The 24,674-nt window shown below is 41.6% G+C and overlaps 1 protein-coding gene across 8 annotated transcripts in view; it reads right to left on the bottom strand.

Annotated features, from left to right (window-relative positions):
- Positions 1-24,674, bottom strand: part of sox6 (SRY-box transcription factor 6) — a 129,071-nt gene that overhangs the window by 28,423 nt on the left and 75,974 nt on the right. For all 8 annotated transcript variants that reach the window (XM_039610311.1, XM_039610323.1, XM_039610309.1 and 5 more), the window contains 3 exons: positions 23,340-23,408; positions 9,779-9,899; positions 4,915-4,994 (listed from right to left, as the gene is read on the bottom strand). In XM_039610311.1, coding sequence (XP_039466245.1) covers positions 4,915-4,994; positions 9,779-9,899; positions 23,340-23,408 — 270 coding nt within the window. The remainder of the gene's footprint in view (positions 1-4,914; positions 4,995-9,778; positions 9,900-23,339; positions 23,409-24,674) is intronic.

Below are 24,674 nucleotides of genomic sequence, written 5' to 3'. Positions count from 1 at the left end.
GTCAGCTTGTTAGCCTCTGGTAATTAAAAACGAGCCCTCTGGAGGCAGCAGAGGTTAAACGGGGAGGTTCACTTTTCTGCCTGTGACATTAAACTGAGATTACACACTCTGCTGATGATGTTAGACATCTCAAAAGTATGATATGCAATCAGGGCGGGCAGCCCTGTATTTGTTTAGTGAAATAACAAAGCTGATAGCTCAGTACACAATATAATCAATTATGGAATGAATGTTTCTCCTGCTGGAAACACAGGAGTGTAAGCCTTGTCTTTTAACGAGAAATTGATGAAAAACAAATGTGCGTTTTTCTTTTTTTTTAAAGAAAGACATGAGTTGTAGCGTGGCAATATGTGGTGGAAAATATAGTGGCAGATATTTGTCAGAGTTTTTGCTGCCAGCATGACGGTGCATTGCACATTTCCAACTGTGGCCTTTGAATATATTAAATAGGGAAACTGCTTTTAAACCATTCCAATTTTATATACCAACATCTTCTTTCACATTGTCTAAACACTGTCTAATAGCCACGCTCTCTTAAACACACTCTCATCTCTTTGTGTGCGAGTGTGTCTCTATGTCAATGTCTCATTCACCTCTGTCTGGCCTGGGCACTGAGCACTGGACTGGATATGAGGGCATTAACTGTGCTTCAGTGCACCACACCATTTAAAAGGCAGCACAGCGCCAGCCCAGTTTGCCACAAGGCTTGTACAGGCTCATTGCCCAGGGCGACCATGCAGCCTGACCCAGGCTAAGCCCAGATGTCAAGAGTGGAGGAAGGCATCCTGGTGCACTGTGCCGATGCTTTCCAGTATGGCTCAACATCTGTCTCATCTGCTGGCACCCAACCTGCTCTGCTCTCACCCCTCCTTCCCTCCCACTGCCTTTCTCGGATTCTCTATCACACAACTACTGAGTAGACAGTCCAGTCCTTCTCTCAGTTTCTAACTTATATATATGCACACAATCGCAGACTGTCTTGTGTAGGCGTGAGGGTGGATACTCCAGGCCCAGGGGCCCCAGAGCCAACCCTCCCATTCACTGCTGCTCACTGCATTATCAACTCTATCTGTCCATCTGTCCCTCTGTTCACCACTGCCTCTATCCAGCTGCTCACCTAGCCTTCCTATTAGCCAGCCTTCCGCACACACTCCAGCATTGCTGCACTGCTCTGGGTTACCTTCAAAGACCAAGCTCCTTTGCTCATAAACACAGAAACAGCTGCTCTCTACAGTATGTCTGTTCTCTACCCCCCTCTCCTCCTCTCTCCCTCTCTTTCAAAGTCAAAAGTGCTTCACTTGTTAATGATAGAAGCCATTTCTTCACATCTGTACTACACAGGCATTTACATCCAAACAAAAGATAATGCGGGGTTTGCTGCTCTCCCACTTTCTTCCTGTTTGTACCTGATTGTGTAACACTCTTTCTTATCGCACCAGTCGTCTAAGCCTGTGAGTACTCCTTTAGATGTGTCTGTCGGCTCGAGATCTGGTCCGGGTTGTTACTAAGCATATGGGCTTCTTTTCATCTTTACAGTGGGAGCATGAGCTGAGGCTGGGCCCAGGTTTATCGTGGCCCTGGAGAGATGCCGTAGCAAATGCGGCAAAAGTCTTATTTCTAGCAGCTCTGCTTTCAGTAATGTAAAGCATGAGGATGTCATGCGCCAGGACAATTCATAGGGAAAGAAAGCCAAGAGAAACACAAAAAATAGCATGGGGTAATTGAAAGAGAAATACTTAAACTAAGACACTTCGTGGTGGTTTAAGAGGTTGATGGAAATTGCAAACAAGAGAGAAAGAATGAGACAGCAGGAGAGAGAAAATGGACCTTTGACTGAGTAAATGCAGAGGGTTTCTTTTTTATTTTGTCCAGCGGTGACACTACATACAGTGAACCCAGATGTTTTGTCTTCTACAGTAATGCTTTCTGTAAAACGGCTTGAACTCCAAAGTCTGTTTCCAGTGGTAGAAACAGGGCTTTCTCGAAGGTTTTTCAACTGTTCAACGGTTCACGAAGACGGGCGATATGCATTAGGGTCACATTTTCCTTAAGTAAATAGTTTTTTTCAGTTGGCAAGGAATAGTGTACAAACAGCAAATTAAATGCTATCCCAAATAGAAAATTCTTTTGTGGAATTAGGGAAATTCCCTTCTTGTATCTTCACTCAATTGAATATAGTAGGTGTCCGGAGAGATTGGGTTACAATCTCAGCACAATTTCCTCTGTTAGGTGAGACATGTCAGTTGTAATCAGTGAAGGACAGGCAGGGATGGAGCCATTGTTTCCTGCTGGTCCTGGGCTCATCCCGCCTCTGTGTGGGCACTAATGAAGAGGGGCATGTCGCGCTGGGATAGTTTACCCGTCTCCTCTCCTGTGAGTTGCGGACCAGAGCCAATCTGTCAGGAAAACATTGAGTGAAATTGCCCTGTGGTACAGCAATGCCTGGTGACAGCCACTTGCAGACTGCCAGCCACCAGAGTGATGCTACCACCCTGTATTGACAAGCAAATTACAGTCTCCCAACACTCAAACGCATCCTGCAAGATTCATTTACATCCATCAGCTCGGAGCCTTTGTTACCTTGTTGGGTTTTCTTCTCTTGGCGAGAAAGGGCGGGGAATGGGGGAGGATCCCAGACTGTTATGACAGAGAAGATTGTGAAGAGGCTTCGTGGCCAACATTAAGACTGACGGAGCGGCTAGCCTCTTTGGCTGGATGGCTGATCACATTACCTCTGCAGCATTGTGGGAATTAATTCTACCAATAAGATAATTTTTTAAGGTTCATATATTGCACAGTCGAAATCGAGTAAATTGGTGAAAATTATACCTTGCCATGCAGCTGACAGGAAGAGATATTTTAATTGAGGGGGGCAGCCTATTCAGCCATATGTGTGTGGGATGTTGTATCTGCGTGTGTTCATGTGACCGCGTGCACAAGGAAGATAAACAATAGGTTTGGGGGTGGGAACTAGAACATTTCAGGACAGTTTAATGGAGTTAATGGAGAATTGTGCTGGATGATTTATAATGCATGAACTTTCGAAAATATCAAGTGGCGCTGGTATTAAGATGGCATTCATTTCAGGAGAAAGTGCCTTTCCTTTCTACACATTGGTCCCTTCTGTCACAAACAGGCATTTATTTAAGGACACTTTTCAATAGTTTAATTTCGATGAAGGAAGGTGCTGGTGGTATTATTGGTTTGAAAAGAGAGGAAACAACTCCAACTTAATTCCATGACTGGGTTGAGATGATGGTTTTAATCATACCAGGCTCCCAGCGCTTTGTAGAGGAAGTGGTGGCAGTCACATGGTTTGTTGATCCCAGCTATGCAGAAAAGGGCATGTTTGATTTGCCTTACTGTTTTAAGGGGAATCTCTATGCAGGGTAAATAGCAGCCAGCAGGCGGAATATGTGACAGGCTGACAGACTTCAATTAATGGAAAATGCACCTCTTTTTGTTTACTGTGTTCTGTAAAGGTCAGCCAAGTCATGGTCTTGGAGGCACTGTTTTTGCCCATTCCCAGGGTTAGATACATAGTAGAATTAATGACTCTAGACCCGTCTCCCGTTCTTACCCCAACCTTCAGATATACGACTGTTTCATCTGACCTCATACACCCCTATAAATAGACTGAGTATGCCTGTCTGAACTGACACTCCTTTCCAATAAACTTCACTATGACACACAAAGCCACGCATATGTACTCCAGAAAGATATTCAGAAAAGCAGCCTCCATCTTTTACACTCGCAGACACGCATCCTCAAACATGAGCAGACTCATTTAACACCTTACATGCTTCTGATAGCTCTTCTCCTGGATGCATAATGACGCACGGCTCTTCAGAGCCAGCTGCGTGCATTGTTCGAACTTGCCAAGGCTCGTTAACACTGACAGTGGTAGCTTCTGAAGGACAAATGCCACATATATCAGTGTGCAAAGACTCTCCCCTTAGTCTTGAGCTTAGCTTTTCACTCGTGGTTTACTTCTTTCTGCTGTTTAGCATCACATTCTGTAGCTGTAAAATTACTTACTGGTGTTATTGATAAAGCAGCAGTGGCCACTTAACCATATGCTGGATAGGATACTTTTATATTCTTTGTTTGCTGCTTTTGTTTCCAAAGAACTACAACTAAGACTTCCAGACAGAAATTCTACAATTACTCAGAACTACAAAGAAAAATCATAATTACAGAAGCAACAATCAGCAATGTTCAGATTTCCATTGGTTTTGTTTTTTTTAATGGAAATAAAAATCAGTGAAAAGTTAGGGGGGAAGTAATTATTTAAAATTTCTCATTAGCTATTTATATTTATTACTATTTATAATAGCAATAAGTTGAATAATAGAACACAGATAATTATCTACATTAAACATTATGGCCTCAGGTTAAGCCCTGACCTAGGTTTAGCTCTTAAACGCTGAGTGAGAGAAGTCCTGGAGCAGCCCGTAGGGCTCACAGCCTCTCTCAACATTTCTCGTTGCTCGAATCCTCTTCTCACACATTTTTTTTATTAGACTAATTTTAATAATTTTCTTAGCTGTTTTCTACAAAGAGATAAACTGTAAATAGCACAGTAATTTTCTAGATGAAAGCATTAGGAATGAGATTTTTTTTGCAGCCCGTTGTCTTCCGATAAATTCACTGGTGGGTGATTAATGCAACCAAAGTGATTTTCATTCTCTCTAATAACTATTATCTTCCTAACTCTCTGGCTGAGCTGGTGGGGATGAAACCGCTATAATATGGGATGAATTACATATGTAAGGTGATAAGCGCGCGTGAGCTTGGGGCCTCCAGGATTATTTAGTGTGCGCCTCATTACTTAGTGTACAGCTGCTTAGCCATCCTTTCTGCCCTGAGCTTGGCGAGCGTCGCTAACATTCTTTGTCATAGTACTGTACATACCTGAAGCTGGAGGGGGCTGAGTCCTGACGCTGCTGCAGCTGCCACTGAGGATGGAATGAACTGCACCGGGTAGTTATCACCTGTCAGAGACAGAAAGAGAGAGACAACAATGCATACAGGTTCAGACAATGAGCCGGCCCACAGCGACCAGGCAAGTGCCAACACGGATTCTGGGCCCTCAACTACTTTTGCCACAGAAATGTGGCACATTGCAACGAACACTCGGCTTCAAGCCCAAACATCTGCATTAACAAAAAGCCTACGGGGGTTTGACAAGAGCAGAATTACTTAAGAAAGTTCCACACCATTCCCTTCTTACTCCACCTGTGCACTACAAATCCCCTGACAACAGTAAATAAGACACTGTTAAACAAGGTGGGACTTCTTTAAAGGTGTGCTTGAGTGTGCGTGTGTTTGTGTTCTGATTAGATGCTAAATATCTCCCTTGGTATTCAGTTAGTGCTTTTGTAAAAGACCAGCATGTTCTCTCAGGCAATTCATACAGCTGTAGACTTGTCTGGTTATTGTTCAGTGCCGCATTGTTTGTTTCTGAGTGATAGCTTTGGCAACAGAGTGAAAGCACTTGTATGCAAACTGGTTAGAACAAGTGTGCTGTCACAATAACACTGGTTAAAAAAACCACATTCTTATCTCATATGCCACTGTGATCAAGCATGGAGGAAATAATCTCCAAATAGCAGCACTATTCATTACTGTTGGCCCACCATCAGCACATTTGTTACACAGGGATATAAAAATGGCTGCAGCGTGAGTGATATCCATAGGGTTGCAGAAGCCTTTACACGGTCAACCTTGTGTGTTGAGACGGAGAGAACATCCCCAGTGAGACTGGGCAGCACAGCATTCATAGACGGGAGGTAGGTTTGAGGCATGAATCTGAAGGAGGGGTGATGGCGTGCACTGCGAGAGCGGGGAGGGGTAGTTGGCCTTCGCTCAGACCCCACTTCTGGCTGTCACTTCTCTTCACAAACATATGGAGCCATTAAGCCACAGACAAGGCAAATGTATACACCTTCTCTTTCACTTTGCCCTCGTCCGCCCGCCTCACTTTGCAATCTTGTACAGCACAGCACAATGTGATACAGGCCATGGAAATCCAATCCCCATTTAGTAGCAAATAAAATCACACAGCAGAAGTGGTTTCAAATAGTGCTAAGTTGGATGTAAGGGGGGCTGTGGTTATTTCTACACACCTCCTTTTTTTGGTCTCGCTTTTCTCCCTGTCTCATTTGCTGTCTGTGACGTAGGGTTTGGGGGATAATAAATGGCTGAATGTCTTTAGATGTCATGTGAAACCTGGGGAGGGTCATGTGCTGCACGACGGCTGCTGGGGGATCTTGAGACTCCAAAGTCTGGGACTTGGGTCATCAAAGTCTGTGTCTAGGCACCAGACTCCAACAGAATGTAAACTCCTGCAGGTTAGCACCCCTCGTAACGAAAAGGAAAAGCATTTAAAATGTTTTACTTCCTTTGTAAAAAAAAAAACAAAAAAGAAAAGGTCCTTGTTCTTTGCTGTTGAGAGCCTGGATGCTAAATACTAAGGGGGGTTGCGGGGGTCGTATTGATGACGCCATAGTCACAACAGGCTATATTTCCCCCCTCATGTGGTGCCAAGAAATAAGTCGTAGATCTTCTGAGGGTTGACAGATGTAGCTGAAACCTTTCTTAGGGTAGATCAAATTATGATGAATGAACTGTAAGTGCAACTGTCAAACCTGATCATCTTTTTTCACCAGCTTTTAAGTTTCATTTAACTTGAAACAAATAAAGCACTTCGTTGTTTAGATTTGAGAGCTCAGCATCATAGGAGAGACACAAAGATCCCACATTGCATTGTCATTTATAGCATAGCTGAACTGAACAATGACTAGCTGAGCTACATCTACGAGTGACTTTGTTGCGATTTTTTGGAGCTGGTTTGTCATTTTGTCTGTGACACGCCTTAAATCTAAAAGGTAACTTATCTAATAGTATTTATCGTTGGCTGTCTCACATGATGTTAACACTAACAGTACAGAAATGACCCACAGAAATGACACAGTACAGAAATCAGGCTTTTAATGGGGGCAAAAATGACAGGGGATGCTTTTGTATTGCTGTTGTGCCAGTCTAGACAAAGTGCTCCAGGATGCTTCCAACTAAGTGCTTACGGATAGTGATTATGTATATTTTTATATGACTCAGGTTGTGATTAATGAAACTCACTTAGCCAACCAGCTTCACATTCAATGTTGCATTTTTTAGGTTTCCGAGCAATGTGAACAATGTGAAGGAGATCAGATAAACTGTTGTCGAGTAAAAAATGGAACATAGGCATCGCTTGAACCCTTTTCACAGGGGTATCTACCCCATAATTGGCCTGCTGTACCCCAGTAAAATCTCAGGTTGGAGTTTTACCAAGCTTCTGCAGTTGGCATTGGATTTACCTACACTGAAAGTAACAGGAAAAAAACAATTTTTTTCTAATCCAAAATGTTGCAGCAGCAGTTTAACCCAAAACACAAGCTGAGGTGTGCGTTTGCTGGGGCCTCCATAGAATTTCAAGCAGTAATCCTTGGATCTGCACTTTGTATGAAACAAGAATCAAGATTACTGTATAATAGCACAACCTGACTGGAAGTTGAGTCACATTAACTTTGCCAAAATGAAAAATAAAGCAACTCTGTTTGGACATGAGACGTGCTCTCAAACATCAGAGGAATATTTTGTTTTCTCTTAGATTACATATGTACATACATACAGTGTTTTATCATGGTTTGTTTGTATTGTGAAAAGCAGAAGATCACAAATAAATATTGTTAATAAAAATTAAATGTCTTTGCATTTTGAGTATTGCAGCCCAATGCCAAACCCAGAAAAAGCAAGGGAGCTTCAGGTAGCACATCATATAGTACATTTTAATATACCAAGAAATAAATGTGTGATTTGAGTAATCCCTGATTAAGGACCTGTGGATCTTTAAGTCTAGCAGTGGAACCTGCGACACACACTCTTCACACATAAAAAGACTCCTTCGTCATATCATTTTTTCCCAGTTTATCGTGAAGAACAAACATCCAGTTTGAATGGCTTGAAAAACAAACACTACAAAGACTGAATAGTTTAAATCTGGAAACTAATAAAACAAAATAAAATAAGATAGCATGAGAAAACTATCAACTGTCAGCAGGATACCTATGAGGGCGACTGGCAGAGACTAAAGACTATGGGGTCATTCTGCAGGTCCATTAGAGGCACCTCAGACTGAATGCTGCCATGTCTGTGTAAACAGTGCAAACAGGCTAAGAAGTCCAACTTGTATCTATTTGTTTAAGCGATGACTTGGTGTCTCTATGACTGTGCCTGCCTACCATGCAACACCAGGCCATTGAGCACAGCCAGTGGATGGGGTGATGACTTACCACTACGGTGCCAAAATGAATCTGTTGCCATGAGAGCACCACAGGTTTGGGGGTCATAAGCAGTGGTCCCTGGGAGCTGTCTCATAATGATAACATCAGATTAGTGTGCCTTAGTCTTGGAAGTAAATGCTTCACCACTCACTTCATGGAGAAAGGACACAGAAGCATCCTGTACACCCTGCAGGTGGTGATGATAACATTGTGCTCTCTGGGTATATTGTGTATATTGTGTTGGACAGGGAAGAAATAATAAAGGCTTTGAAAATACCTCTCCTGACTACAAGAGTCATTTTCAGACCCCCTTTGCTATTTCTTCATGAGCTCATGAATTATGCAAGAACCGTGCACATGGTGACCCCTGAACATGATTCCATAATAGCTCCTGTTATTTGAACTAAAACATTTTCCGTGTCAAACCTATTGCAAAAAGCACACTGGTAAAAGACTCCCCCTCAGGCACTTTGTTTAAGCTGTCATGGCTCCATAGTTCAAAAATAGCTGACTTTCTTTTTCATCCTGTGGTTTTATAGTTAATTCATTAACTGCACTACCACACCTTTTAATGTTGTGTTGCAAACCTGCTGACTTCTTACTCTTCTCATTTTTCTGTTTTTAGTCCTCTTCAGACAAAGACTTTTCTTTTTCAAGCCGACTATCAGTAAGGTTTCATCAACATAAAAACACTTATTTGCCTTGGAGTGAAAATGGGAAAACCTTTTTCAGTGGACAAGATTCAGTTGAATTTTGTTAAATAAATGATGTGCGTAACAAAGCAAACAAATTTTTTTATATATACGTATATATAACCTTGCCCTGGGACTAAGTACATACTGTAGTGTGGAAAACTTTACAATGTGTAAAATATGTTTCCATAATACAAAGGAAGCAAGTGAGGCATGCCGTTACAGGCAGCGCAAACAGTAATTGTACAGAAAAACCTGTTCTTGCATCATGTACAGACTATCCAACTCCTAACTGTGTTTTAATGACTTAATCTGAGTATAACAAGGCATAATTGTGTGAAACTGTAACAGGGGAGTTGCTTTTTTATTACGATAGATTTGGAAAGCACTTCTTGTAGGGTTCGTCTCCCGTGTTCTTGGATCTCTGACAGTGGATACTTTAAAAACAAAAAAGCTATTATGGCCAGGGCACTCCTGAAAGATACTTTCATGCAGATGACTTGTTTACATTCCTCTGCTTTTCTACCCATATCTATTGTTCCACATGGACAAGAACATTCCCAGGCGTTGCTCTCAAATCTGTGTTCAGACACAGCAGAGCATGCCAGCAGCCAGAGTGTGAATGAAGCATTAAAGTCTGACAACTTCCAGACTGCAAATTATAGTTGTGGTTAAAAGCACAAGGGGGGATGAAGACAAAGCAAGCAAGGGAGAAAAGAAGGACAATATGACCAAAATGGCTTAAATTTGCAAGCATACCTGGCTTATAAGACATTCCTGGAGGGAAGAGAAAGCCTTGCTGGGCGGCAGCTGCTGCTGCTAGAGTGCGTTGGTCGTGTGGAAAAATGGGGATCATGAGCGGAGGCATGTGACCCTGGACCTGCTGAACAGATAGGGAGCAGAGATCAGAGAGAGGCCTAAGCACTGACATAGTACACAGAAACACAGAGCCCACTCAGGGGGAGGCCAGATCACAGCTCTTGCTAACGCGTGCTGACAGGGGTCTCTGCGGCAATGACGGCCCTCGTGTGCTCACACAATACCTGGCTGAGCTACGCCTGCTCTTAATCCAAACCACAATTTCACCTCGGCACATCAAAGGCCCCGCATACACACATTGTTCCAGCATAAGTTAGAGTAAGTGACATGTACTGTAGGACGGAAAGCAGAGAGGCGCAATAGTTTTGTATGGATTCTGTGGCAAGCACTGTATGTGTTGAAAGTAGTATTAACTGTATAAAATGATAACTCTGAATATCAAAGATGTACAGCGTGCTTGGTTTTAATAAAACCTAAGGTCAAAGAGAACTGTGGCACTCACTGATGAGTATGCTGTGCTTATTAAAGGCCTGTAGTAAACCAATTTTCTAGCTGTTACACCCTGCAAGAAGATTGTTTAACGTCTGATGCAGACGCAGTACCAGAACCGATCAGCATGTAGATGCATGACGACACAAAAACCTGAAGGGAAGCTTAACTTGTAACAGAATCCTGGATGATCATTTGGTCATATTAGAAAAAGCTAAAGACATCCAGGAATTTACTGTCACTGCTTTTAGGAGAGAAAATGGCAGGCCGTTGAAAAGTGCTTGCTCTTTTTCATCTTAATGTCTTTCCCAGTCTGTGTTCAACTCACATATTAACCTTCACCATGCAGCCTGTTGCTGACTTGCCTACTGGGGATATCAGCACAAACTCCCCGCATTTGTGTGTCAAGGGTGGGTGAGTAGCTTATGTATCAAAAGTGCTGTGTGGGGGTTTGCACACATGCTGCAAGTCCAATTTTACTGTCAGTCTCTGCTTCCTGAAACTCCATGATAGGGAGCAGCCTGGCTACCATGGGCCTGTGAGGGTTAATCTAGGGCTGAGCCAAATCACCTCGGGGGAACCTGCCTGGAAATGGGTTAATAAAGGTCATCCCCCAAAATAAACACTTTACAGAATGTTTCTCCATTCATCCCTCCTTAAAATCAACTCGCAATAAAACGGGCCTGGGTGCAATTACTGCCGCTGCATTGGGGCATGAAATCAACCTGTCCCGTGTTCTGGCTGAGCTCTGCTATGATCTCCACTTTTCAGTCGGTGTTGCTCCCCCTGTAGACCCTCTACAGGAGCAGTTGCACCCAGGTTCTCTCAGAGCTAGCAGGCTAAACCTACTTTAAACAACTTTATTGATCTGTCCAGAGGTGCAAAGCTAGACTGAAAACTAAATAAATAGAAGAATTTTATGCCTACTGAGCGTTTATGGAAGTGCAAGTGCAGAAAGTGCATTATAAAAGAATAGAAAAGTAATTTTGTAAAATGTGCTGTTGCTGAAGAAAAAATAAATGGCCAAGGAGACTGCGACAAATGTCCTTAAATAAAACACTGCTTTATGGGGATTTGTGTTCCAAGTTTCCAAGCTGAGCGAGTGAAAGATGGAGCTTGGCCTTGCATGTATGGACCATATGGAAAAACACAATAATTAATGTCACAACATGAGGTGGGGCCAGTGACAGGCAGGGGCACACAGCTTTTCTCTGCCTGTTAAAACAGATGGAGTCTGTTGCTGAATGTGCAGCAGTCACAGGGCAGAAAAGGGCTCCCTCAAGTCCCTTTAAGTGCGCTGCATGGTAGTTCATATTTCAGGAGTTTGCTAACATGCATCAGTTGTTTAAAGGTGTTTTAAATCAGCACTTCCTTCTTTTTAACTTCACATTTTAAATTTAAAGTTAAAATGTTTTTTCTGAGTACATTAAATAATACAGCAAAATTGTTTAACGGACGTATACATGCCATCCACACTTTATACACACACTATAATGAGAGACATCAGCACAAGCATGTCTGATACACGTATGCATTTCTCCAGCAAATGCAAATGATAAACTCTAAATGATATAATTTCATCTGGGATATAAGCTTTTATTACTATTATTACTCTAAAATATGGGGCAAATATACAAGGTTCATCGAGGCAAGACAGATCCGAACTGCGCGTTGAAGGGGAAATAAATGCAATGAAGTTGAATGGTTGTGATTTTCGGTAATGAGCTTGATGCATTAAAGTTTAATTTACAGCGGCTAATGTCAGAGAAAGGCAAATCAAATTCTGAGCGGCTTCAAGGTGGCAACAAATAGAGGAGGTTAGCTGAGCTGTCAATTAACAGCTGGCACAGTGGCTTAGCAGATTATAATATTTTTATGAGTCCCTTATTTTTAGAATCGACTGTTTAAAGCAGCGTGGCAGAAAAATAAAGTATATTTTAAGGAAATCGACATGGATGTTTAACTTGCGCTCTGCTCTGTTTCTACAACTCCATCATCCCACCCACTTTACAAGAGTTACCCGAAAGTCCATCTATCCATGGGCGAAGAGCCCAGGATATTTCTAATGCCAAGATGATCTTGAGGAGTGGGGGAATGAAGTGGAGCAGATGTGAGTGGGGCGCTCAGACAGCCTTCTCCCTTTCCCTCATAAATACAGCAGCATTGTTATGCTGGCAGTGCCATTCCTTTGTCTTAGCGCTGCTAAGTACTGGATAATGTCATTTCACACCATCTGCCCCCAGGCTTCATTAAAGATACATGAATGGGCTATCTTATGAGGAACAGGTGCTATTGTTTGTCCCTCAAGACACAGCAATAAGGATCTGACTCGGAATACTTGAAGAGGAGCATCTGTAGTGATCAGTCAGACAGACTTGGCTGAGGCCCCCGTCTCTGCCAGCATGCGCTCCAGCAGAGGTTTCCGGGGGAAACGGGCTCCCTTGCAACATGTATCATCAATTCAGATGACCTGATGAAGTCTGTAGCAGCCCAGTACACAATCTGTTTCCCTCTCAAGGAGATGCTGGTATTTGATAAATAGAACTCACTTGCATCTTCTGTGTGTGCGATTCCAAACTGTATCTTATAAGAGAGCGCTTTTTTTTTCATTTTTTTAAAGGAAGAATTTAAATTTTAAAAAAGATATAACACACACACCTTTTTCTAGATGTAGTTTCCTTGTTTTGCAACTTTAACAGATCATTCCTTTAAGAGTAAGTTTAATAAGACAGCATGTAAACTCCACAATGGCACAAAGCAGCAGCACATCCTGCGGTCAGACTGCAGAGGGCAAGGCGACGGTTCAGATGTCTGATGTGTAAATACATAAGGTGTAAAAAAAAAAAAAAGTGTAGAGTTAAAAGAGCTCCTTTTATTTCTCAGAGCACTTAAAACACATGCAATATGCACTCACACACAAAGATCGCTTTATTACTGCACTAATTCATGCGTGATAAAGTCCTTTTTATAGCAGTTTTCTTAATTAGCATCCCTATGAAGCATCAGAAATACAGATTAGACTTCACACATTTTAAATGAAAGATGCACTTTTAATTTAAAAAATAAAAAAAAGCAGTGCGATTAAAAACAAGCTTCACATTTCATAGAGCTCCGTCAGGCGAAGGTGATGGTAAACGGAGAACAGTGAACGGTGGTGTTTTTTAGTACACCAGAAAGCATCCACCCACAGCACTCATGCAAGCTGCTCCAAAAACCTCACTGCAAATGGAGATGAACAGCGCATTACAGCACTCACTTGGGACCCTGTCAACACCCATGCTCCTCACTGTCTGTTATAGCCTCCACAAAGCACCCGTGAGGCCTCGAGACCCCTGCTGGCATCCCGTCTGAACCCTCTTACACGTTCATGCACTGACTGACGCTCAGGTTTGCTAATCACTGTAGACCAGAATGGTCCATGTTGAAGAAACTGTAAGAATTTTTTTGTTTTTACTGCCAGAATCATTCAGTATTACCAAGACTCAAATACAAAAGGGGCAGAAAAGGCAAACATCTACCTCGGTAGCACCACAGCTCACGGTTATTAGCTTGAAAGGACCTATGAGATCCTCAATATTCCATTCTGATTAATTACCACTTGACTCTTTTTAACACTTGTCTCATACACAGATCCTTGTTTTCGATATAATCTGCACACTTTTGTCATGAGGAGACTTGCAAGAAGTACTTTTATAAAAAGTGACTGACGACAATAAAACCACAGGTCGGCGAAAAAATCTGAAGACTTTGCGGCAATGATTTTTAATTCTGTAAGTTTAGACTATAATAAACACCTCACACACTGTGAAAAGATCACAGTCACCAGTAATCTTCCTGAAGAGAGTTCACATTTCACTGTCACCTCATTTAAATAAAATTACTTCATCACTTTAGTAGTTGTCAGCCCTCGCTAATCTTCGTTTTCACGTTTTCTCTTGGAGAGGTTCTGTAATTTCACCCAAGGAGGATAGACGTAAGCTGTTGGTGTAAGAACTGATAGTTCACACTTTGTTTCCACCTTTCTCCCCACTGATTTCCACACCAAACGCTCGCTAGTAGAAATCACCTTTTGTGATTCATTTAAGGGGAACGTGATCGGGAGTAAGCTGGCTACATCCCAACAGCAGCACACGCGGTAAACTGACACTAGACAGCAGGATGTGTTTAACACCCGCCACTGTGTATGAACAGAGCCTGCTGGGTGTACAGTGTACCGGAGCACAACCAGGAGGAAAATCGCTCAGTGGAAGCACTTCTGCTGAATACAATCAGATGTTACTCGATTACTACTGGTTACTTTCTGCTGCACACTGAATAGTTACATTACGTGGGAGACATGCACATTAATCAAGCACAGATCTGATGATGTTTGGATTTGTCTGTAACTAATGGTAATCGGACAAATAGATCAATAGATTTGAACCTGACTTTGATGCTCCAGACTTTTGCTTTTGCCACATTATTCATGCTTGGCCAGATTAACACTGGAAACCCTGGAGAGCTTCATGTCAGCGACAAAGGGCCTTTGTCCTGTTCAAGAGTCTGTCTTTGACTCCTCACTTCCTTCCTGCTTCTGAAACCATTTACAGCACCCCTTTCCACAAAAATCAGACATAGTATGAAAAAAGCTGCATTATTTTCTGTGAACTGTTTACGCGCAGCACCGGCTATGAAGTGTGCACTGTTTGCTTAAGCTCGAGTGTGACGACACACATCCTTCATTTCTGCGTGTGTTACACTAAGTAAAAATCCAGACACTTGAGTGAGGTCAGGCCATCCAGAGGGAATAAGCAATGGTTCCACTAATTCCTTACAAAGTACAACAAGCCTTCTTGGAAAAGTGCCATTCCAATATGGCTATATTAAGTCGACGGGAGCTGAAAGCAGAGTAGTCCATCCCTCTGACCCACCTAACACATCCCACCCCAAATCCCTCCACTCTAGCCCTCCTCCTCATCATGGCTCCTCTTGACATCCTTGGAATCCTGGATAAAACTGCAGGCTACTGTTTGCTTAAATACAGTGCCTGGCATTTACAGGATTTCTGCACAGTGCACTCTACTCAGATTCAGTGTAGCTTTAGTATTAAATGTTTTGAAAAGGAAATAAAAGTCCAAGTGTGATGCAAAGTGGTAAAATAGGAAGACAAAAACGAGATAAAGAAAGAACATATTATCATGCCATTATATATGTCATGCATGAATAAAAAAATGTTATAGAATTAAGATGTCAAGGTCTAGCCTCAAGATATTTTATTCTGGTTTTTAATTAAGTGGTTATGTGTGAAGTGTTTGTGCTATATCTCTCTGTTTTGGTACATTATCTGTGTTTAATTCTAAACAAGTGTTTAAATTTTTTTAAACATGGTACTTTAATTTAGTGGATTACATCCTCCAAAAAGAGGTGATTAGAAATATGTCACACTGACAGCTGTACACTGTGCCGAAAAGGGAGCAAGTGAACTACCTCAGTTGGGGTCTGAAGACCAGTGGATATCAGCTGGCTTCATGGGCACAGTGCAGGGGAAGTGGGGAATTTCACCATGAAGCACTAAAATTCTTTAAAATGTATTTAAAATAAAAGGGAAACATCTCTTTCGGAGGTATAAAGTTAATGAGAAATAGTCTCTTGTCTGAGTTCGAAACACATCTAATTTGCGTGATAGAATTGTCCGCACCACGGCTGGGTTTCCCCCTCTGTCCTGTCCTCCTTTCATAGACTGAGGCTCTGTCTTCCCTGTTACCTCCCAGCTGCTGGGGCCACAGAACACAACAGAGCCCATTCTGTTGTTCAGAAGAAAGGAGGCCTGTCAGAAGGGGCAACGTTATTAGACACACGAGCGCGCTGACACTTTCAAACGTGCTCAAACTATGATGGAAAAGTACAAAGCATCGACTTTTGTAAAAGATAAAACAAGAGAGCTTACGTACAATGACGCGTCTAAAACAAACTGTTTGATTAAATGAAAAAAGAGCTAGTGATATAATTTAAGAAAATAAATTCATAATTTGCTGGTCCAATTCTACAAAAACAAACAAAAATAAAATGTATATAAAAAAAATGTACATGGACAAAATAGCTCATTCATTGTGTTTGGTTGGGGAATGCTTGGACTCTCCTCCACCCCAAAAACAAAAAGCTCCTTTTTTGAATTAGCCATGGGCTGAATGCTTTGCTTTGCCACCCCTGCCCTAGGAAAACACGCGCCCCTTTCTTCCTGCCGGCTGCCTGTACACAGTAGAGTCTATTAATGCAGCTCCTTCTCCCTGTGAGAGTGCCCACTGCTGAGGATGACGGCCACGCAAAGCCAGCGCAAAGACAAAACAGTTTGCACAACATTAGCAGAGAAAACACAGTCGGTGCGGTGGGGGAGAGGAAACTAAGTCCGCATCACACTGGAGGATGTGTTCTCCCTTAACTGATATTTTTCCTCTCGGGGGCTGGGGTACAATGGTTGTTAAGTGTAGCTGCTTTTCCACGATCCAGGGAAGATTTCTGGCGGTCCGAACAGGTGCTTTATTGTGATATTCGGACCTAACGTAAAAGCGCTCCATTCATCATCTGTGTGTGTGAGTGTGTGTGTGTAGAGGAGATCTTCAGCTATCTGGATTATTTAACACCCTGATTCATTTTAAAGGCAAATTCACATACCTGTATGCCAGACAATCTTCTGTGTTGTGTCAATTATTCTTGTCACTTTTGAGAGAGAGAAGTTTGTGTTATAAATGAACCCGTCCCACGGCTGCTTTGGAAACCCCTCAGGTGACTAATTTTAAGTAGACCCTCAGGTGTGAGTTCGCACGTGACAGCCTTTCAGGTAGCACCTCTGATATGGAGCCTCTTAAATTATCGCTGCTTAAGCTGCTGAGGTGTCTGAATACAAAAGGCCAATTACTCAAATGCATGGCTCCTTTGTGCAATTTACAGTTTCACAAAAGAGCAGTAACTAATCTGTCTTTGTTTTACTTTTACCTCATTGGCAAAGATGCAGGCCAAGTAGTATAAGTTACAACTGAAAGCTACCTAGTACCGATCCTTCCATTCTTCCTTTACTTTAATTCCACCTTCTTTATCTTTTTAAATCGATACAGTCGAGTAAGCATGTTTACTATTACTCACACTAAACTGATAAACAGGAGACTGGGAAAACCCCACACCTTCTAAAGCATTGTAGGCAGCTATGTATAAAATTCTAAAGCAACAGACAAATGCATCACATATTAACTGCCCAGCCACTCAGCTTCATTTGCGAACCATCACTGCCACTGCTGCACCTTTTTGTGCATCATTAAGTTTTAACAGGGCCGTGATGGCTTTATTGTTTAAATTGCACGTGACTTTGTTTAACGTCAGCATTTCCTCTGCTCCCTGACAAGGAGTCACATTTCATAACTAATTAAATTGATCCGTCCTACCTCGCCGATAGAGTCCACTAAATGGAATTATTTGTATCCAAGTGTCAATATATTAAATCACAGGGGCTAATGAGTCGGGTCACCGCTTTCTTTTATCTTCAGCCTTGCATGTGCACATCTTCATCAGCTAACAGTCTCCTTAAATGGAGGATGAACATGCTGGACTGAGCCTCCCTGGGTGAGAGCCAAGCCTGTCTGACTAGGCTGTTAATGCCCCCACATAATCCTACTAGCAGGCTAACATAGAGCTCTTCAATACAAGGGAGAGAACAGAGTCTACGCAGACATGAGTGCACACACAGCAGCGCAAACTTCCACACTTAAACACACACACATTACCATTCCCCTGCTCTATTATTCTCTTATTATCATGCTAACACTTCCAGTCTAGCTGTGCTAATTGGGGGACTTACACATTCTCTTTAACAATGTCTATTTTTGTGCTTCCTTTTTTTCCCAGCCAGTGCATTAATAAGAGTCTCACACTGAGAAAATCATTTGTGCCGGGGAGACAACAAAAGCATCGGAGAATACACAAATTAGCACTATTATCTTCGAGCAATTACCATACGGCCCTGTGTTTATTTAAACTCATCTGATTGATTTTAAATATTTACCATTATACTGTAGTTTTGGGTTTTTGTTCCTCTAAATTGGTAGCCGTGCGAAATCAGCATTAAATTATTGCAAAGGATCGGATGCATATTCCATTTCATTATGATAAAAAGGTAGACCAAACAGAAGTACTAAAAGGCTATTTATTACAGAGACCAATATGATTTGATCAAATCTGGTGCGAGATCTGGTGAGATAACTGTTTGCGCAGCACTAAACAAAGGTTTAATTCTTCATCCGTGCGGGGTTTGTCGAGACTGGAATACTGAATGCAGGCCAATTATGTGTGGGAAACTACCAAATACTGCCAAAGACCTTGCACTGGCTTGATGATTTGTGTTGTAACAGGACCGTGACCCTGACCCCAACCATCAAAAGCTGCATCTGAATCACAGTGGAAGGGCATCACAACAAGAATGCAGAAATCTACCAGTGAGCTAAACCAGAAGAAAAGGGTGGATTTGATTGAAAACGTTTGAAATTGAAAGAATGACTTGATGACAGCCGCGGGTCAGGCTTGATGTCAGTCATCTGCCAAACCGCAACCGCACCGGACACTTAAGGAAAAGTTTATTCGTTAAGCTATTGTGGATATTTCCAGAAGATGTGCAATAAAGCCCCTGAAACAAACAAACACTGCATTTTTATTTTAAATATAAAGCTTAATGTTTGTTTAAAGTTAGATTATCAGAGTCAATATCTGTAGGTGCAAACTAAAACAAAGAGATAATTATGTGAGTGCAGACTCCTCAGCTACTGAGTACAGAGGGACAGGTACAGACATCCCCCTGTGACTTTTCTGATTTCTATGAGAAATATGGGAGTTCTGTGTCCATCTGAATAAAACACATCACTGTAAAGTTTTTTTTTTCAATTGTAACACTATGTCGACTGACATTAAACACCTCTGTTTTATTAGAAAGAAAAGGGGTCAAAAAACTGAAGCTGCACTCTTTCAAAACATTATTTAAACCTATTTTGAAACCTTTTCCTGTAAAATAACAAAAACAATACTTTTACACAGTGTGTGATACACTGACAAAAAGATTGGGAAAGATCTGTTAGTAATAACCCTGCCATTGGCTAAAATATGAACTCTATGAAGAATCAATGTATGAGCCTTTTTCTATCAAACTGCATGTTTGCCTGCAAGTCTGTTATGCACCGTCTCATCTTCAAAAATCTATCTCTATATTGTCCACCTTATAAAATTCTTGGCGGATAAATGCTGGTGTTATTGAATTTCTTCTTTAATCTTGAAACCTTTAGTAGTGTCCCCCACTGTTTCTTGACACCATTAAAGACACATGTGAGGAAGCCACTAAGACTTTGAAGTGTGCAGTGGACACTAATACACTGGCCTTTTCTCTTTTAATCTCTGGTTTTCATTTTCAGTATAAGAGACATGCAAGCCGTGTTTGTGGACACGAGGTTAAATGGACCAAAAATGTGCGCTTACTTACAGCGAGGTCAGAGTTTATAGCTAGGTCGTATGTAGGGAGAGAAGAATAGGTCAAAGGGAGATAAACTGAATAACTTGGCTGACGAACAGATCATTCATGGAGTGAGAAATAAATGTGGGCAAAAAAGAACTTTTGTCAGCCAACATTGAAACTGTTATTTTGCCAATCTTGGGTCTCACAGTGTCCTCAGAGTTGGCACATCAATGCCACAGCCAATGACAAATGACAGTGTCATGATATTGTGATGCTTTTCATGGATTAAAAAAAAGGAAATTAAATTAAATGTTATGAATTAAAAGTGTCCCTCTGTTTCATGTGGGGAGCTCGGCTTTCTCCAGCCTGTTTGTGAAGATAAAGTTCACCCTGACCTTTCTGCCAGTATTTATTCCATTGATGTGTGTATCAGTGCGTGGGTCCCTGTGTGCCTGTGTACTGTACACTATCACCTTTGTGGATGTATATGTGTATTTACTTGCATGCAGAGTCATACCAGGGATTGTATCTTAACAGACCCATCCTTGAGGAAAACATGAACTGGGGTTATTACCCGGTGAGGTGCAGGGATTTGTTCTTATGGTCTGGCTATGGATGGCACAGCACCTGAGTGCCTTAAAGCTCCGCGTCTCATACTTTTTAAAATTTTATATCCTGAAATGATGCCCTGTCTTTACCTCTCATGCATTCCCACAAACAAAGTGAAACAGAGTTAAATGCTCAGGATGCCTGATTGATGATGAGCTAGACAAAAGTATTATTGTTATTATCTCTTCAAGTAAATGGACAGATAGATACATTACAGGACAAACCAACTCATGGCTAATATATATATATATATATATGTTTAAGTGTCACATGAGTCTTACAATGGTGAGGTTTCAGATTTTCAACTTAAATCAACTCAAGAGTTAATCTAATCCTAGGATTGAATTAGTGCCAAGACGATTTCAACGAGGAGGATGAACTGAAAAATACAAAGAAGCTGAGGGAAAAACACACAAAGCCTTGAGCTTTAACTTTTGATAAGCCTCTAACGCTTCAATCAAAACATCTGCTATCTTAAAACAAGTGACATTGTAATCCCGAGGGACAAAGACTAAATCTCTTTTCGTCTCTTGTTGGAATGATGAGAAAGGATAAAACGAGAGATGGCTATTCAAAAGGAGAACTCGATTGAACTACTTGCTGCCTTGCACCAAACCTCGCTTACTAAACCTTTATAACTACCTACTTCTGATTCAACTTAAATTTATATGCAAAAAAAAAAAAGAGTCCTTGACAGCACACGTGTAACAAAAACAGTCTCCAGTTGCGGTCCCCTCGGTTTTATTGTGTGGACCCTTTACGGTGTCAAATGTCACATCATCAGTACAAGACCTGAGCAAGAAGCTTTCTCTTCATTTTCCTTCGAGCCAAAACAGAAGGACTTTGATGGCAGGAGGGTCTCCAATAAAGTTTAATGCTCTCCATGCTAACAGCAGAGTAACTCAATCCCTCAGCACTGCTTACCACTTTGCTAAAGGCCTGCGCAAAGTACAGGATGGAAGCTTGTTTACAGAAATAATTAAGTCAAAGCTGTTGTATATTAAAATGACCAGGGCATTTTTAAGAGGCAGCACTAATGAAAACAGAGTGGCAGAAACTGTTGCACTAACTTGCCCCTGACTCTCTTTTATCTACTCTCGCTGATACTCCAACTTGAGAGGAGTGGCCATAGGTTAAGGACAGAGAACATATTCTTCTCTAAATAACTTGCTGTCGGATAAACAATGTTGCACACGGTGAAACTTATTAAAGTCTTGGGAGCGACTTGTTTTTGAGTTATGCGCGCCCAGTGCAGCCAGGAGAGGCTGATGGGCAGTAGAACAGATGGTCTGACCATGAGATTCTTTTATTTAATTGTGGATGTGGCTTTTTTTTTTAATCAGGAGAGATCACATTTTGTCAGGGGAAAACTGGCTAACTGGGCTCTACAAGAAAGGGCTTTACTTGTATCTCTGTTCAAGTGTTTGAAATGGATATTTAGAAGCACTTTCCCATAAACACTTGAAACCTCACCCTCTCTGAAAAGTATCCATCAAGGGGAATTTTCAGGTAACATTTGCCTATAACTCTGTGATGAAAGCAAGGGCCTCGAAAAGGGAGATCCTTTAGGGCTGTGCCCTTATGCTCAATGTGCATAAGTAAAGAGCTCTCTATCATATGAGTATTACTAGCCCCTCAGCAGTGTATAAGGTACTTCATTTTCGAGGGTTTTCTACACAGAGTGTCATGCTATGTGCTTGTCTGTAGTGGAATGTAGTATAGAATTGTTTTTCCAATAGACTGTCCACTGTTGAAGCGAAAGGTCCAGGCTTGTGGCTACTCCAGAGTAAGCTGAGAGTGCAGTCTTTCTCTTGTAAAGAGCCATTGAAAGAGGCATTTTGATGCCCTGGCCATAAATCTGCTTGTTATACTAACTGCTCTTTGAGAACAGAAGTTTTCTTTGCTCTTTGGATCACAAGAATAAGCTGTATTATATGTGGTATGTCCCAGTATACAAGGAGAATATACTCTTTATCAAAAAAATATCTGAATGCATACATGTTGATGCTGCAGGAGTTTGCTGCAGGTGAATATTTAAAGTTTTGATGCAGAGAGTTTTGAGAACAAGCAGAGAAGGAGGAGGTAAATGGAGAAGGATGTGCCTGACACCAAACACACCCAGCAGGACAATGTTAGCCTCACAAAGGCAGCCAGGCTCGCAGCCTTGACCACTCAGTGAGCAACCCTGGATTACCCAGTACATATCCCTGACCATATTCAGCTACATGCTGCGTGGGTGGTCTTCCTCTGCACCTTTGTGCTTTGTACTGTACTGGACAGAGCACACACAAACATACACACGGTGGGCAAGATAACATCTGGCATGATGCACATCTGAAAAAGTAGAACAAAACATAAAAGTTCACAAGGCGGCATAAGGAAGTATGTGTCGCAGACACACGTCATGGTAACAATGTAGGTTTCAGCAGGTCGCGTGCTGTGTGAAAGCGTGCCATATTGCCCTTCTGGGATCTACTCATTTCAGAGGCATTTACCAGCCTCTTTCATGTCCCCCACCTCCATGCACTTCTCCATCAACACAACTCATTAGCTGTTGTTACTTTTCCCCCATTTTTTTTTTGTTCATTAAGATGTGCTAATTATTCGCCTACATATTTTAAAGTCCTCCCGATTACCAACGGCCAATTAACATTTGATGAAAGTGACGAATGTTAGCGTGACACACACACACAAAAAAAATCAGAGATAAAGGAATAAGAAGTAAAGGAGTGGCGAACTTAAGTTAGCCATGATATTTACTTTAATGCCTAATTTTATTGATCTGTGCAATTAAATCCAGACATCTGGATCATGGTGACAACCCTGGTGCTCTAATTATACTGAAGAGGCAGAAGTGGAGTAGTAATAATTGTAGAAAAAAAGTAGGAGGTGTAAGCTGCTGAGTGGTAGAGGGCCAACAGAAATGCTTTGACTGACCTGGATCTGCTGCTGGAGGAGGTTGATTTTGTGCTGTTGCTGCAGAAGCTGCTGCTGTTGTCTTGCAATCTGGTTGGTAAATGAAGTGGAAAAAAAACACGGGGGATTAAAAAATGTAGATTGATTAGTAAATGAACCTAACACTAAATATGCGCCGAGACGGATGATGCAGGGCTGGATTGGAGGTGGAGCTTAAAAAAGCAATTTTTATTGTGAATAAAAGTGTATTCTTTTATCTAAACCGCTGCAGTCGGTCAATAACAAACCATTAAATGTTCTAAATGAATATAAAATGGACTGCTGAACTGCAGAGTTGAAATTTGTGGAGAAAGAGAATAAATGATTTAAAGGACACAGACGAACGCGGTTACGACGGAGGTGGCAAGCCCAGGAAGGGTGACAGGGGTCCCTGCTGCCCCTGAGTGACGAGCAGCCACACCGCAGTGTTTCTCATCCCTAGCGCTCCCTCCTTTTACATGCTCACTTCATTGAGCATGACAACCTAGTTTTAAGTGTCATTTAATTTTCATTTTTAAATATAATTACAAAGTGTTCACTGTAAGATATCGGCCGTCTGCAAATGTGTCAAGATTAATTTGTGCTGGCTTCCTCACGAGTGTCAACAGTTAATTACTGCGTTGTATCTTGATGGCTTGATGACATCCCAGATCTCAGCGGGCTCTCTTACTCTCCCTCTCTCAACCATCTCTCGCTATCTCTCTTCCATTTTTATTAATATCAGCCCGCATTAACATAAGATCAAATAATAAAACATCTTATATCACTGGTCGTTTGTTCTGCAGTATCTACAAAGCCTACAGAGCTGAGCGTAGTTTGCAAATGAACACTATTGATTGAAAAAGAAATCAATACTGTTAATGTATTATTAGTGTACTATGACCAAATGCATCACTCCAAGGTGTATGGTCTATCTCTTCATTTACCACAGGAAGGTCTGAGAGTGTGCTGAGAAAACTCTGAGTGAACTCCTTGCTGATAATTGACTCATAGCCATTAGGGTGGCGGGTGATAATAAAAGTGTCGCCCGTGTGGATAGTTTGTGTCCTTATTTCTTCCCAGACATTAACACACTTCATGGCCTGTGCTAATTTGCTGATTTGTACAATATGGCTCATTGGCCTGATTTGTGCTGCAAATCTAATGCCAGGCTTGTTCTAATAGGAGTCGATTTATAAGATATAGAGGACTTCCATATTTAATATAACGTTTAATTCACACATTCCCTCGCATTTGTTAGTACAAGTCATAATAACATTTTTCCTACCACACAGCATAACTGTGGGCGAGAGAGCATGACCGAAATATCTCAGGCAA

The sequence above is a fragment of the Oreochromis aureus genome, linkage group 1 (genome assembly GCF_013358895.1).
Source record: "Oreochromis aureus strain Israel breed Guangdong linkage group 1, ZZ_aureus, whole genome shotgun sequence".
In the NCBI taxonomy this organism is placed as follows: domain Eukaryota; kingdom Metazoa; phylum Chordata; class Actinopteri; order Cichliformes; family Cichlidae; genus Oreochromis; species Oreochromis aureus.
Note: the sequence above shows the minus strand (reverse complement) of the source record. Positions and strands in the feature narration are given on the sequence as shown.